Consider the following 16,353-nt stretch of genomic DNA (forward strand, 5'->3'; position numbering starts at 1 on the left):
TTGGTAGTCGGGAATTGAGTCCTTCTCCCTAACTTTATGTGGTAGTTACGTAGCATATGTGCTATTTTGTCCTTAAAAGGAACTGTAAAATACTGTCATGGAGCTATAAAAGGTTTGGGGAGTCTTCATCATATTTCTTCAGCTTCAGAAAAGGAACAAAAAGGATTTCCAAACTTTTCCTAACTTGTAGTGTCAGCAATGTGGAGTCTGCTAGTTAAGCTTGGTTCTTTGTTGTTTGGGTGGTGTTACAAGTAATTAATGTAGTTAGGGTATAATTTGGCTTTAGGATACCCTCAACTGATAACACAAACCTTTTTCCCTAGTAACTCATTTATTTAATCAGGAGGCCAGGCATTTTGACTAAACAGAACTTGGTCTTGCAGTTTAAACTTAGGTGGTATTCATCTCTAAAAATACTTGCCTCTTTTGGTTGTCAGTGCCCCAGTGCACAGACTGTAACCTCAGAAGGTAATGTTGGCTTTGCTGTCAGAATAAATGACCACAAATTGGTTGAGAAAGTTGAGACAGTGTGGGGTGCCAAACCTTAATGACCGTAGCTCCTTCAGGTTGTATTCTAAAGACATGCCACCCTAATGAAAAGCTCCTGCGCCTCTCTTCCCCGAGGGTGACTGCAAAGGTAAAAACCTCACCAGCAATTATAGCCAGGCCAGTTTGCTGAGGAAGGCGGCTTGGCTTCCCTGGGCAGCAGAAAGTGGTTGTCGGTAGCAATGTGTGGATGCGTTGCTGGACTGATGGACCAAACTGCACCAACTCTGATTCCACTGGTAGTAAGTTAAAATGTTAGCAGGGTGCTGAAGCCAAGTGGCTGCCGGCGAGCTGGTTATCTTTGACAGGACAGAGGGAGGGCTTGTTTTCTGAAAAGGATCTTCAGTTGTTATTTTACTCTGGGCCGCTAACCTTGTGATGAATGTAGAAATAACATAGATAAGTACCCACGTTAACATACTAATGAGTTGCCTGCCTTGAGTGATTTGTTGTGGCATCTAACTGCTTCTTCTCTTCCTTCCTTTTTGTCACCCTGCAGTGTTCTGTGCCAAGGTCTTTGTGGCTAGGCTGCTCCAACCTGGTAGAGAGCATGTGCGCACTGAGATGCCTGCAGAGCATGCCCAGTGTCAGATGTCTCCAGGTGCCTTTCTTCTTTCTTGTTGTAAATGTTATGCGTATGCTGTTGAACATTTGTTAAACTCTCAGGACTCTGTTTAATCAAACTGTTAAGTCTGCTAAATGTTTTTTGTGCATCCTTTTTCTGAACTCTTCTACTTAACTGCATTGTAGGAGTGAATCTTAAGAGGGCTTTCTGTACAGTAGGCTCTTGCGGGGGGTGGTGAGCTGTTGTATTTTATTGCCTGTTTACTGAGTTGTGATAATAAGTAGCATAGTTGTGCATGTTGCCTGCTACGTTTTGCTTTCTCATTTAATTTAAAAGATAACGTAATGAGCTTTTGCCATTTCTCTTAAACTGCAATGAACTGACTAGCCTGTGATATTTGTGTGATTTAATTTAGAAAGGATAAGCTTTTTCTTTTCTCCTCAGTGTGATCCTGGTTATAGCCTTAAGTGACAGTCTTTGCACATGTTTGAATGCAGAGTAGTCAGCATGGAATCTGGAGCTCTTTGGGTTATTCTGTTAACTTCCTAACTTTTAAGAAGTGAAGAACAAGGGATGGGGGGCTTACTCTGCATTGAAGGCCACTAAATGTCAAGTTCTCTGTTTCTCTTCTAATAAGCCTTTGAAGCTGAGCCTGTGTAATTTATAGATGGGGGAATTGCTGCTGTTTCTTCACTGGTTTGGGAGGGATTGAAAGTGATAAAAGGGAGATTGTGGTACCAGTTAACAATTTTGAACTCCTAGGATATTTACCTTGGAAAGAAAATGCAGAACCTGTGTAGTAACTGTGTGGCACTTCCTAAAGTGTTCCTGAATGTACCATTTTTAGCAGAACATAATTATTATTTTAGTGTCTTTTATAATAGTGTTACTCAGTGGTTCAGGTTATGGGTACCAAACAAACACTGCTTTTGTGAATGGAAGCTCAAATAGAATTTTGTTTGCAGTCAGTCTGTTTTTGTTCAGGCACTGAATGTCTTGCCTTAAAGTAACCATTTATTTCACAACCTCTCCTCTTGCCTGCAAAGTTTGGCCACTGGAGTTCCAACAAATTTGAGTTTGAGAATCCAGATTTTCTTCAAAATTTCTGTTAAAATCCAGACTTGCTTTTCTGATTGAATGCTTTGTTTCTAATTTTGAAATACTGTTCAAAGTTGGGGGGAAACAGCACTAAGATGAATGTATAGATGGATAATACAGTGATTATAGTTTGTAGGATGGATGGTGATGTTGGAGTAGGTTGAATGGAGTGTGGTGGCATGGGCCAGTAATAGTTTCAGGGGTCCCTAACGAACCCTGGTGAGGAATGTGAGCAGTGAATGTGATCCAGCTTTGTTGCCATGGGGCTGCTCCTTGGTGTGGATCTGGACTTCTCAAATCCTACACTTTCTTGCTTAACTTTTTTTACTTCCTTTCTCCCTGACTTTTGAATCAGTGAGTTCTGCCCAACTGCATTCAGCAATTTGAGAACTGTTTCAGGGTAGGAGCAGTTTTGGTGTTAATAACTGTCCTTTAAATGGTACGTGTGGATCTTGGCTTCATGGACTTACAAGCCTTGGGGAGGGCTGGCTGTTGGACCCACACACAGTGAACATCAGAAAGACTCACCAGGCTGCGGGGCTTCTTAGCAAGGTTCCCTGCTGCTGGCAAGGTGTGGGTTCCTGCAAATACCTGCTTTGGGAATTGCAAGGATTCCTTATTGATGAATCTTGGAACTTTGACTGCCCCAGATTTCTTGCAAATCAGCTCTTTGGACATTTCTGATCATGACAAATGGGCTGTTTGAGGGTTTGGTTTTTTTTTTCTTCCAAGTGAACTTCTTATTAAAACAATGTTACAGGCAGAAAAATCTGCATACTCAATTGAAGCATTAGTAAACCCATTCATTGTGAACACTTTGTTTTTCCTTTTTATTGCAATATCTATTAGTAGGTACATAGTAGTTAACTGTAAATTAAACAGGAGAAAGCTCAGAGCAGGCTGGGTAGTAGGTTGGTTAATGCAAAATACATTACTATGAAGTATTACAAACTTCTGTTGATAATATTGATTACAAGCTAAAATACAAACCATGAATGTGCTGTGTTGTGGTTTAAGCCCAGCCAGTAACTCAGAACCACACAGCGGCTCACCCACTCCCCCCCTTCTTCCCCCTGATCCCTACGGATGGGGAGGAAAACAGAAAGAATGTAACTCCCATAGGCTGAGATAACAACAGTCCAGTAACTAAGGTATAACACAAACCACTGCTGCTACCACCAATAATAATAATGATAAAAGGAATAAAAGGGAAGAAAAAACAACTGCTCATGAGGATTTGCCACAGGGATGATCAGGGACTGGAGCACCTCCTGTATGAAGACAGGCTGAGAGAGAAAGTTGGGGCTGCTCAGCCTGGAGAAGAGAAGGCTGCGTGGAGACCTCATAGCAGCCTTCCAGTATCTGAAGGGGGCCTATAGGGATGCTGGGGAGGGACTCTTCATTAGGGACTGTAGTGATAGGACAAGGGGTAACGGGTTAAAACTTAAACAGGAGAAGCTTAGTCTGGATCTAAGGAAGAAGTTCTTTACTGTGAGGGTGGTGAGGCACTGGAATGGGTTGCCCAGGGAAGTTGTGAATGCTCCATCCCTGGCGGTGTTCAAGGCCAGGCTGGACAGAGCCTTGGGTGACACGGTTTAGTGTGAGGTGTCCCTGCCCATGGCAGGGGGTTTGGAACTGGATGATCTTGAGGTCCTTTCCAACACTAACTGTTCTATGATTCCCTACCTGTCAACCTGTGCCAGGCCTGACCCGAGCAGTGGTCTAGCCCTTCCGGGTAACTGGCCTCCAGTTTCTATACTGGGCATGAAGTGCTGTGGTATGGAATACCTCTTTGGTTAGTTTGGGTCAGGTGTCCTGCCTCTGCTTCCTCCTGGCTTCCCCTCCTCCCTGGCAAAGCATGAGACTGGGAAGGTCCTTGGTCAGAGTAAACATTACTGAGCAGCCCCTAAAAACATCGGTGTTATCAGTGCTGTTCCCAGGCTGAAAGTCAAAAACACAGCACTGCACCAGGTACTAAGAAGGAGAAAAGTAACTGCTACTGCTGAACCCAGGACATGCTGCTTCATACACAAGATTTTTGGAAACCTGTTATCACACAGCTGTGGGTTCATATATCATTAAACTGAAGCTAATACATGTTATGGGGCTTGGAACAACCTTGTCTAGTGGAAGATGTCCCTGCTCATGGCAGGGGTTTGGAACTGGATGAGCTTTAAGGTCCCTTCCAACCCAAACCCATCTGGGATTCTATGATTGACATGTCAGTTTAAAAAACTTTTCAAACCTGTATTGTTTTCAGGAATTGTTGCAGATCCATCGGCCTCCATAAGAAACACATTTGAAGTACCAGTTAATTTGTGTAGGTTCTGTTCCTCCCTCCTCCTCCCTGTGCCTGGAGGAAATTAACAACCCCAGAACATTTTTAACTATATAATTGTAACAGCTAATAGGGTTAATGTGTTCTAGTAACAAAGTACACTGCTGTGAGGACAGGCCCATTGCTCAAGTGAGGGGCCTGCTTTGATGCTGCAGGGCACTCAGTGTGTGGCAAGAACCCGTTTTGTGTATCCAGCCTGTAGTGCTTGAGGAGTCACTGAGGAGGGGTTTCACCAGGGTGTTGCAGATCTGTGCTTTTTTGCTGACTGCACCCTCCTGATGGGTTCCTTAGAGAATAAATAGGGTAACTGTCCGGAGCAGCTAGATACCTGTGGGACGTGCTGCTTGGTGAGGTGTAGAGAGCTCTTGGTTTAAATTTTGCTCCAAAATAAAGGCTTTTCTGTTTAATCTGATTTTTGTAGAACTGCAACCAGGAGTAAGAGGTTTTGATTTTGAGAAGCACCTGTAGGAGAATTAAAACTAAAACCAGTCCTCTGTTTTCAGGCATGTGACTCAATGATGCCCAAAGGGGAACTTGGAAGTGAGAGTGGCACCAGCTGCTTTTCCCCATGTTTGATTTTTTTGGTACCATGACCTTCACTGTTTCCTGAGCTGTAAGCCCACATGTAACAAGAGGTAGGGCAGATATACCAGGAGGTCTTCCTTCTGTAGCACACCTCACTTAGCATAATGATGATTAATAGGAAGTTTAAGAAGCCCTTTGGTGATTCACAGAAGGTATCTGGGAGTTATCTGTTACCTGTGTGTGTTGTATGTGTAAACAGAGAAGGGACCAGGAATAAGGGCAGGGGTGGGGGTGGAAACCAGTCTTAAATCTGCAGCCTTGTAGAATTTCTTCAGGAAGCTCTTACTGCATTTTTGTGCTTTTTCTATCATTTAGGCTTCAAGAGTAATCTACCGTCAGCGTAAAAGAAGAAAGCAGATTAGCTTTACTCTTGCCTTTCCATAATGTTGTTAGCAATCATAAAACTTAATGAGGCTCTTCCAAAATCAAGCTGTAACATTTAAGCAAATATCCTCCGCTGCCAATGGATGGGAGGGAGTCTTCCAGTTCCCCACAGTTAGTCTGGTTTTTGTATTCTGGGCTTTTTGTCATGCACTAAAATATCTTCCTAATGCATGTAGTTGAGCAGTCTGCATTCTGTGAGCTGCTAGTGAATGGAGAAGAGAAAACTTATTAAAAATACAGTGATGCTTGAAGCTTGCTCTCTCTATCCTGAATTGCAGTGTAATATTGTTTGGAAATCAAGCCCTTGCCAGTTATTATCACTTGTTATTGTTGTATTGGAGATGCCAGTTCATAGTACTTGAAACTACTGTAGATTCAGGCCTTATTTTTAACTACTTAATTATCTTCAATAATGTCTTTGCACCAAGGAGCTTACCATTATGAACATACTTGGATGCAAATAGCTACTGTTTTCATCCTCTTTGATATGGATTGACTGCAAGATTAAAAGGAGGCTGGTCTATTACTTAGGTGTTTAGAGAAGTTGCTACTTGTGTAATGCAAGCATGTGGGTACATCACTTTCCACTGCTTCATCCTTGTGAAGCACAGCAGTGGTTTTGGACATAGTTTGTCACACTGCTTTGGGAAATAGCTTCAACAGCACTGTCACACAAAGAGAAACATCCAGAGCTCTTAGCTCTGTAAGTAAACATCTCCAGTGTGAAGACTAATCATTAAGCAACAGAAGATAAGTACTCAAACGATACTTTGAATTATTGCATAATGTAGGATGTGATGAAATAATGCTTGGGGAATGTATTATTAGATAGCTGTAATCAAATCAACCTAGTAACCAAATACTGCTGAAGCAGCTTTCTTCCTTATAGTCAGTTCCAGTTTCTCTTGACTGTGTTTCTCTGGGGATCATAGTCTCTATCTTCTAAAACTCTTAGTTTTTTCTTGCTTAATTTGACTCACCCCAACATAGTTTTTTTCCTGCACCTTACCATTTATTGTTCTCAACTTTGTCAGCTTTCTTGTATGTAGTGTCATGCTCTTCCTTTCATGTTCACATGTGGGGTATTTAGCTTGGAAGCTTTAGCAGAGCATTGATTCCCTGCAGGAACAACAAACTTCTCGCTTCCAGTGTAAGAAGTTGACTTGATCATCCACAGGCCAGATCTTAGCATTCACAGAGTTTTTTTCAAGCTTGAAGCTGCTCTGACTCCTCTCAGCACCCCAGTGGTCCTTAGGTTTGTGATGGTGTGCTTCACTTTACCTGTCCCTTATACTGGACCTCTGCACAATGTCCAGGCTCTATAGGTTTGCTTTGTTCTGCATTTTCATTCTTACACCACATGGGCTGGTGACGGACAAATAGTGGGAATGTGACATTGACTTGGTTCTTGCCAGTGTTATTCCTGCTTATAGATGGATTGCATTGATTTATTCTTCATAACTAGAAGTTGTCTGCACAAAAACATGGTCTTAAAGGCCTTTTGACTTGGCCAATTCATAATTTATTATGGTTCAGAAGAACCTATTCGCCAGTGGCAAGTGCTGTTGTGGAGCATTAGGGTTTTGATGTTTATTCCTTACAATAGCATTCCCTGCAAAGGAAATTACTTGTTAACAGCAAGGAATTTCAGTGCTCTCATAGCTGAGATGAGACACAAAGAAGTTTGTCTTTGCATTTATCGGTAAGATACAATTTAGCGTTAACGTGCTTAAGTTTCTATTTGTTATTTTTCCCCTAATTTTGAGCTTCTGTTGTTGGATGTTTTGGTTCAGATAGCAGAGGGAAGTACAATGGAAACTGTACTTGGAAAAATTGTATTTGAAAATGAAGAGCTCTGATTTGACACGAAAACTTTATGAACCTTTTTATCACAGTAGAAGTTCAGACACAGACATGATGCACTGTTCTTAAACCAGCGTGAGTGCAGGAGATGCATTCTGCTGACCCCTTTCCCTATAGCGCATGAAATCGCGGATGAGAAAATGATGTCTCTGTGTAGTCAGCCCCCTTTTGAAAGCGTTCTTCTGTGCAGCTGTTAAAATGGGTTGTCATAGCCAGACAACTGCTTTACTGCTTCTGTTAGGTTTGAGGCAATTTACAAATACTTCGACATATTTTCTGGTGTTTTGCCTCAAAATAGTGGGACTGTTACAATTTCTTTTTGGAAACAGTCCAACAGGTCCATTAAAAAGGAATGCATGTTTGAGTCCATTTTCTTTAAAGGAACAGAATGTTCCCTCCGGTATCTGAAATACTGGTGCTTGTCCCTCTATTTTAAACAGACTTCCTTGAGACAGAAAGCTTGTCCATGCAGTAAGCCTGTTGCTGTTCTGCACAGGAGATGGCCTGAATTACCCAGTCTGTAGATGTGATGTAGAGATGTGCAGTTTTCCCTCTGTTAAGCAGCAGCACTTCTTCCAAGTGTTGTTGTTTCTTCTGGCTGAAGCTGGAATCTCCTCTCAAAATTGGTAACAGTTTGGGTTTTTTTTCCAACAGTTTCTCCTAATTTTTATTTTTTTTTGTTAGTATATGTGAGTTGCAGCCTCTGAGGACTGATGTGGCAGCTCAATGTGGTGTTCGTTTCATATATTGCAAGTATTTTGGCAAAAATGCAACGTCACCCTTTGCCTCTTTCATGTTACTTTTTCTCCTCCAGTGCTCGGTCATGCTGGTCTTCTCCAGTATCCCAGTGTTATTCTGGTAATGGAGTGCCCATAACTGGGGCTGGTATCTGGATGTGCCTCGCAAGTGACAGCAGCTTCTTGTGACACTTCCTGCTGGTGTGGCCATGATGTGTTGCTAGGTCAATAGGATAAATCAATGCAAAACACAGGGACTGTTTTCTTCCTAAGCATGATTTATCGTCTGAAGGAAAGTGTCATGATAAGCACTTTTTTCAGTCATTCTTTGTGTATCTGCTGTCACTTTTATGACGTTAATTATTAACTAAGCCTGTTCTTTCTTAGTGGCAAGAGGAGAGACCTTCCCTTTATTGGGTGAATTCATATTGTTTATTTTGAAGTCTTAAGAGGGCAATTACATACTAGATTACTTTAAATCTCGGGCAGTGAGCTAGTATTGAGCTGTGAACCAGAGCTCTTCCTCTTCAGTTTCCTTAGCTGAGGAGCAGAAACATGTTCCCTGGTGTCAGAAGAGTAGCAAATGGAGTAAATACCTGTAAGTTTTGGTTCCTGGTTTTCCCCAGCCATGATGTGGATCAGTCACTTGGAGCTGGCTGGCTTTTGCTGAAGGGCCCCACCTGTGGTCCTGCTCTGGGGTAAGGCTGCAGCAAATGGCGGTGTGGGCAGGGAGGCCAAAGGCAGCCTTTGAAACCACAGCACAGATTGGGGTCCCCTGCAGCAGCCTCCCCAGGGTGTGGGCTGAGCACTGCCAACCACTGACCTCTCTGCTTGCGGGTCAAGGGTTTTGCTGCCATTAACAACTTCATACGTATGGATGCTTTTCTTGGATGTTGTTTCTTTAGCAGTGTTCAGAGAGCAGTGAGGATCATTAACTCCACCCCCAAGCTTCAAGAGAGGGGCAAGTGACTCCTTTCAGGAGCTGGGTTCTGTTTCTAACCAGCTTTTCAAGGTATTTCACCTGTGGCTGTTGGTGGGCAGTTCTCTCATCTTTGTCTTTTCTTCCCAAGTTGCCGGTGCTCAAAAGTTAGTTATTTACTTAATAATATAGAGCTTAGAAGGGATTGGTGATACGACTCCCTCTCAAGAGATACTTTTCTAAGCTGCTGTCTGCTGCAGAAGGCATGTCCAAATGTGGAAAAAGTAATGTGAGCATAGGGATCCTTGTTCCTTTGGGTGACTTGCTAGCCTGCCTCTTGCTCATGTTTCTCTCTTGTACCATTTAAACAATCCCAGTCTACTGTCTCTGACTGGCAAGAATATGTCCCTAAGGAGGCATGTGTGTTTCTTCACAGTGGATTCATGTATTAGCTCATGATACCAGACCTTGCCTTGGTAAATCCAGAGCCTGTTGCTTATAGCTGCAACAGATGAGTGTAATTGCAAACATAGATTTATGTTCCTCAGAAAAGCTAACAGAATCACACTAAGCTTAATATAGTTCACAAGTAGTGGGCAGGAGCTGTTATTCCTGATATCCCTTCTGGTGCATCTACAGAAGATGGCATCTTTTGAGTGGAGAGAAGCTGTTAGCCACTCCTTTGTGCTTATGCTTTCTCAGCCTCGTTTGGAAAAGACGATCGGTATTGCTATCTGATCCTTCATGGTGCAAAGAAGTTTGCTAGGTGAGGTGCCTAGCTCTCTACCTGCCTTCTAGGAATGCCAGGCTTATGCTGGGAGGGAGTGAAATCTTTCTTAGGAAAAGGAAATGCAAGGCAGTCTCTTCCAGGCATAGTTGATAGAGTCCTCTTCCTCGCAGGTGTTTGTTATGTTTCCCATAGAAGAATTTTCAAGGAAACAGGAAAAATATAATCCAATATTTCTCACTGTGGTTGAAATTACATTTATGCAGTGTCTTCATACAGCACTGTCAGACTTATCAGGAATGTCACTGGCAGGAGGACCTGATCCCTTGCTTATGGGGATTTAGGCAGCAGCCTCAATACCAGTGTTAGTCATGGTTTTACTGATACTAACACTTCCACTCTTGAGTCAGCATCACAGGGACATTGATTCTTTCCATGTGAAAAGTTCCTGGGGTGCTCAGCAGGCAGGTCATTCCCAGGTTGCACTATTTGTATCCTGTGAGTTGTTCTGGAGGTCTTCAGTGTTGTGGCAAAGGAGTCTTTGCATATGTGCAGTTTGGGTTGTGTGTCATTTGAAATGGTAGTGGAATCCAGATAAATTGAAGGAGGTGTTGGAATTCAGGATAAGACAGCAAACCGATACCCATCTATCAAGTATGGAAGAAATGGCACAGCAAAGAAAGAAGGAACCATAACCAAAACCTTTTACCACTTTGCATAGTATTTCAGTGGCAAAATAGTCAGGTTTGCAAGGGGAAGGCATTACTTTGTGGCACAGTGTGGTCTCCGGGTGCTTTGGGCAAGTGGATTGTCCAGATGCTTCAGAAGTTTGAGTTGACTTTGTTGCCCTAGAAAAATAATGTAGGTCATCTTCATCCCAGCCTTCTTCTTTACTTTGTGAGTACTGAATTCTGTTCAGGGTCGTTGTGCTGGTGTCTGTAGAAGCTCTCAGCTATTCAAGCTGAACCCTGCCTTTTAATTCTTACTTCTTACATTCCTCAAGTTCACGCACAATTCTTGATGCCCGTATTAAAAGCCAGGCTTTAGGGAGGATCCAGACTACTCTTCTAACCAGTTTCTTTTTGCATCTGTTCTACTCTTTCACATTACTTTGGATAAATAAACTGTTAAATACTTACTATAAAATGTGTGAATGCAAACATCTTTTGGCATGCCTGTGGACACTTCAGTTAGTTTTCTTTGCATGTTGTAACTGGTAAATGTTGAGTGTCATGTACTAAATGCATTAGGTAGGGCCATTAGAATTTAAATTTGATAGAAAATACAGAATGGTTGAAATGGAAGGACAAAAGTTACTGATGAAAGCAGACTTCAAAGTTCTCTGAGTTATTCAGTAGCTAATTGAAAAATCACTTGAAAAATCAGTTGAGGATCAAGTGAGGTTATCTTTAAAGTTGTCTGTATGATTGCAGAATTTGAATGCTCACTTGAACTCTTAACGTCATAGGACATTTGTCTGCTTTGAACTTGGAAATCATTCTTAAACTTGGAAATTATACTTGAACTAGGAAATTATTCAAGGTATAAACTACCAGAAAATATTTACTGTTATGTTAGAGGAATCCCCTGCAGAGCAAACGTGATCTTAAAATTCTCAGGCTTAATAAAAGGATGTGTTCTGGGGAAAATAGTGAGAATTAGGCCAAATGCCTTTGAAAAGATTCAGTACCTGAATAGTAAAAATGCAGGATGCTTGCTGCTGAGTGGCTGTCATCACTCTACTGCAGAGACTTCTATGCTGTCCTGCAGTATCTGTTAAATTCTTTTTGACCCCTGCTAACTTCAAAGTTATCCTTCAGTGCAGTTTGTCAGAAGCAAAAGCCCTTTCAGATTCTGGATCAGGCCACAGAAACCATTGCTGGAACTTTGTATAATGCTGTCCTTTTGTTCAGAAGTAAATGAAACAGCAGTTTTCCTATTGAAGTGACATCAAACCCAGCTGTCTTCAGGAAGTGAGGAGATGTTTGCTGGCATGCTGCGATGGTCACAGCTTTGGTTTCAAGGCTTCATTGCACAAGATGATGGTTTCAGCTGTCCCTTGCCTTTTTGATCCACTGCCTCGTGCAACAACCACCCCCTTTCACTTATGCTACGACAAGAGGCTGTACTGTAATGTGCAGCAAGTCATTGGTGTGACAGAGATTAAAAATAATCTTCCAAAATGAGGAACCTGAGACATTGGGCAACTGTTCCTCCTGTTCTCAAATCCTGTTCTGCAGAGTCTTTATAATGATGTGCTTTTGTATTAATCAACTGTACCTTGAAGTTGTAGGGGGAGAAGTGGTGCTGGCCTTACAGGTCAGGAGCATTTAGACACCCATTATATAAATCATGTGAAATCTAAATTATGCAATTGCACATTCCTTTTAATACCTAGATAAAATCTGCACTTGAATGCAGAGTGTCTGGCTAACCCCAGGCAAGTATTCGATATATGATATACGGTGTATACCATATGAGTGGGTATTTGAAAGATTTGAGGGGTGTTTTTTTACATTTTGTATTACTGAAGCCTTTTTTCTTTAGCTGAAGTTACTCTGCAGCCTTTTTTGAGATACATTTTTCCTCCAGGCTTTTGGTTACTCAGATATCATCGATTACAGAAGCACACTGAGATTGTGTGTAAGCAAAAGATTGTGTTTTGAACAATTAGCGAGTGATTAGGATTTCCTGAATAGTTCTGCTGGATTGATATGGTTTCATGAGTTGCCAAATCTGAAATACTTTGCCATGTATCTTTGGAGGGGAAAAAAGTGGATTTAACAGCATGTCTGTCTTTCTTGGAGTAGCTGACTGCTTTTAGGCTTTAGTTTAGTTAACTGTTGCATTGTGGTGACTACTTTTTCACTGTTTTTGTGTGCAAATACCTTCTATTTTGCAAAAGCCAAATCATTGAGGGTTGCTGCAGTTTTAGTATTTCAGACTCCACAGTGGTTTGGAATAACCTTTTTATAACTTTTACAGAGGAAGTTTGTATAGAAATGTCTTCAAAATCTGGTTGAAGTTCTTCTGATCCTGGGGAAGTGAAAAAAGCAAAGAATAGGGATAAATTCTGATGTAGCTCTGGTGGCTAGGAAAGGCAGGAAGGGGTGTAGAAGTGCCAGCATCTGATCGTGGAGAAAGTGAAGAAAATACATAAGTGTGCTTGGAGGAAAGTATTGACTGTTTAATTGAAGCTTAGAGCACCTTTTGGTTCTCAGTCCTAGTGTATTAGAATTTAATGCCAGTGAATTTGTGGCTGTGGGCTTGTTTTTAAACAAGTTGTGTGCTTTGATACGTCATATTTGTTTGTTGCTCAGATGCTTTTCTCAAGCTGGAAGTACACATCTGCTGTTTCTCTTCCTTGTGTTCCAGTTCATTGTTTTACTTTTACTAGATCTCAGGGGAAGAAAAAGATGATGAGCACCAGTGCCATGTGTTAAGCAACAGTGGATGGGATTAAAAACTTGATCGGGTTAATGATCTGGCCCTTGAACTGGTGCAGTGTCTGTATTTGTGATGCCCATTAATGTTCCATCCTTCATAACCTTTTTAGCCACCCTTGTGTTGAGGGAGCTGCCTGTCTTCTGGCCAGCACATTGAGGTGATGAAACTTGGGCAGAGCTGGCTTCATGTGGAACCAGCAGCAGAGATCTGAACCTAAATTCCCTCTGGGAATCTAGGAATAACCCTTAAAGTGTTTTAACTTTGCACCAGGCAGCTAAGTTGCAAATGTAGTTAATCTTAATTAATTAATTTCTTGATGAATCTGAAGTCATCTCATTACTAACTTGGCCTGAAGTTTGTGTCTGAAATACTGTTCATAGGCTTATTAATTGTGTAGGGCAGAGGGGGGTGGTTTTTGCCTTACCCATGAACATAATGAATAGAAAACTGTACAATTTACAGTCCAGTTCACAGCTTTTGTACACAGTGCTGTGCAGCATGAGGTGCAGTTCGAATTTTTGGAGAGGGGCTTTGGCCAAGGGCCTGTAGGGACAGGCCAAGGGGAATGGCTTTAACCTGCCTGAGGGGAGACTGAGATGAGCTCTTAGGCAGAAGCTCTTCCCTGTGAGGGTGCTGAGGCGCTGGCACAGGGTGCCCGGAGAAGCTGTGGCTGCCCCATCCCTGGCAGTGTTCAAGGCCAGGTTGGACACAGGGGCTTGGAGCAAGCTGCTCTAGTGGGAGGTGTCCCTGCCTGTGGCCAGGGGTTGGGACTGGGTGAGCTTTAAGGTCCCTTCCCACCCAAACCAGTCTGGGATTCTGTGATTAGCAATATTGTTAGTGCAGCAAACAATAACAGTAATTGTAGCTGAGAACTTGAGGCAATGTGTCTTAATTAAAAAAAACAAACCCAAAAGAAAACCTTGCTCCCTGTGTCTGTACCTTTCTGCAGCCAGTTTGTCACAGCCATGCTGCTGTGTAAGCGTTTCGCTGTTAAAATCATTACTTGCAAGTGGAAAGGATTAAACTTTTGGTGTATTTGTACTCTAGAGATGTGAAAGTTAATTCCGGAATGCTTTAGGGAAGTGATTGCAACCATTTGCAGCCACAATTAATGATAAGCCTGATGGCTGTTTTAATATACTTCTAAAGTTTTGAGACTATTTAAGTATTGAGATTTTTCTGCTGCAGGCAAGAATGTGGATTGCTGATGTACTGCCTGCATCCAGCATCTGCCAAGGATGGCTGAGTGACCATATAGTAAAAGGCATGAGCTGGGACAGCTTTAAAACAAGCAACACTTGTAAGCTGGAGGTATAATTAAACCTCCTGTTAGGCTGGAAAAGGGCTGCAGAGTCCAGTTTTCATGTGAAGTAAAACGTGATCAGTAAACCTCAGCATTGCAGTGAGACTTGCTGGCTGCCCTTTGCTGCTGGCTGCTCTTTCACAACCCGAGATGATGATACCATTATATTTATTTATTATTAATGAATTATTATAATTAGTATTATTAATAATAATTATTATTCAATGCTTTCAACAACCAGCTTGAACTGAGCTGGTAGGAACTGTGGAACACATTACAGCAAAGCTTAATGTAGCTCTCAAACATTGTCTAGCTCAATGTAAAACTGCATTGGCCATATTCTTAGTAAGCTGATTCTTCCTAAAACTGGTGTATTCTGTTCAGAAGCAGGTGTGGAGAAAGTGATTAGTGTGTGTGTGTATATATATATATATATATTTGGGACTAAACATACTTATGTTCAGGCAGAGAGTTTGCATGATGTGCAAGTTTTGCAGCCATCATGGATCCGTACTCAGAATGGTGCAGGGATGAGTCATCCAGTTGCCACAATTACACAATTCAGTGCTCATTGTCCTTGTAAATACAACATATTAATCCAGGATGGATACAGGCAGGTTTTGATTACGGTCTCTTTACTCCAGACACTTAGAAAATTTAATGAGAGTTAGGGTGTCTTTGAAACAGTTACGCAAGGAGCGTGGCAGACGTGATCCTGCAGTGCCTGTTGAAGTAAGCCTGCCTTAAGGAGTAATAAGGTATTGCGTATTTACCCCAAAGCCCCGAAAGCCAACTTCAAAAAACCATCACAGATCTCCAAACCTGGCTGATGGATCAAAGGCATCCCCCCATCTAATTTTAGAGCCTTTATGTGCTGCTGAAAACACTGGATATCTCTTGGAATTGCAGGAACTTACATTTTTTTTTCCCCCTAGCGCTATCAGTTTGAGTGGCAGTACAGACGAGCTGGTGACTTGGATGAAAGTAGCACATTTCTTATTACAGCCTAAGCTGGCTGCTAGTTTAATCAGTGAATGATTTATTCTTTTTAAGCCTAATCTTCATAGGAATCTGTATTCCACTATTTCTGAAGTACTAAAAGCCAGCACAGTGATTTTTGCTGTTACTTTCTTACTTCATTAACAGTTGTGCTTTGCAGGTTGTCTGTGAATTAACAAATTCACTGCTTTGCCAGGTGGTTTCAGACTGCACTTCGTGTGGACAACTGCCTGTTAAAAGGACATGCCATCACCAGAAGCTCTGTGGTGGAGTTGGAGCCCTTGCTTAGTGTTAGGTGAAATAGCATTAAAATAGTAGCTGATAAACTGCTGATCATTTTCATTTTCAAAGTGAGTTATGCAGTTTAGTCCTCTCTGGACGCAGGCCACACTGATCTGACTTCAGTGATTATGTTCATGTTAAGTCAGGCCTACTGAATATTAAGTTATTTATTTAGGGAAGTAACTGCAAATTAACTTTGTAATGAGTTTAAGGTAAAGACAGGTACTTTAGAAAGCAAGTTAAAATACTGGTGCTAATTGCCAGTCATCAGAGCATTAGTGATTAAACAGAATAACCTGTTTAGTATCTGCTTGTATTCTTTTGAGGCAGCTCTTGGGTCCCCAAGACAAGAACAGCTTGGGGCTGTTGGGGAGAGTCCAGAGGAGGCCATGGAGATGCTGCTGCAGTCGAGGGAGGGGATTCTACCCCTCTGCTGCACTCAGGGGAGATCCCCCCCTGAAGCCCTGATCCAGCTCCGGCGCAACAGCACAAGAGGGACCAGGAGCTGTTGGATTGAGTCCTGAGCAGGCCACAGAGATGCTGCGAGGGCTGGAGCAGCT

The 16,353-nt window shown here is 42.1% G+C and overlaps 1 protein-coding gene across 4 annotated transcripts in view; it reads left to right on the forward strand.

Annotated features, from left to right (window-relative positions):
• FBXW11 (F-box and WD repeat domain containing 11) overlaps positions 1 to 16,353 on the forward strand; it is a 75,653-nt gene that overhangs the window by 16,756 nt on the left and 42,544 nt on the right. For 2 of the 4 annotated variants that reach the window (XM_057415137.1, XM_057415136.1), the window contains one exon: positions 1,046 to 1,147. The exons of the other annotated variants lie outside the window; for them this stretch is intronic. In XM_057415137.1, coding sequence (XP_057271120.1) covers positions 1,097 to 1,147 — 51 coding nt within the window. In that variant the 5' untranslated portion in view covers positions 1,046 to 1,096. The remainder of the gene's footprint in view (positions 1 to 1,045; positions 1,148 to 16,353) is intronic. 4 annotated transcript variants of the gene reach the window in all.

Source organism: Pezoporus wallicus, unplaced genomic scaffold (assembly GCF_028554395.1).
Source record: "Pezoporus wallicus isolate ANWC-B61680 ecotype Strahan unplaced genomic scaffold, APGP_CSIRO_Pwel_v1 contig_4161, whole genome shotgun sequence".
NCBI classification, from domain to species: Eukaryota; Metazoa; Chordata; class Aves; order Psittaciformes; family Psittacidae; genus Pezoporus; species Pezoporus wallicus.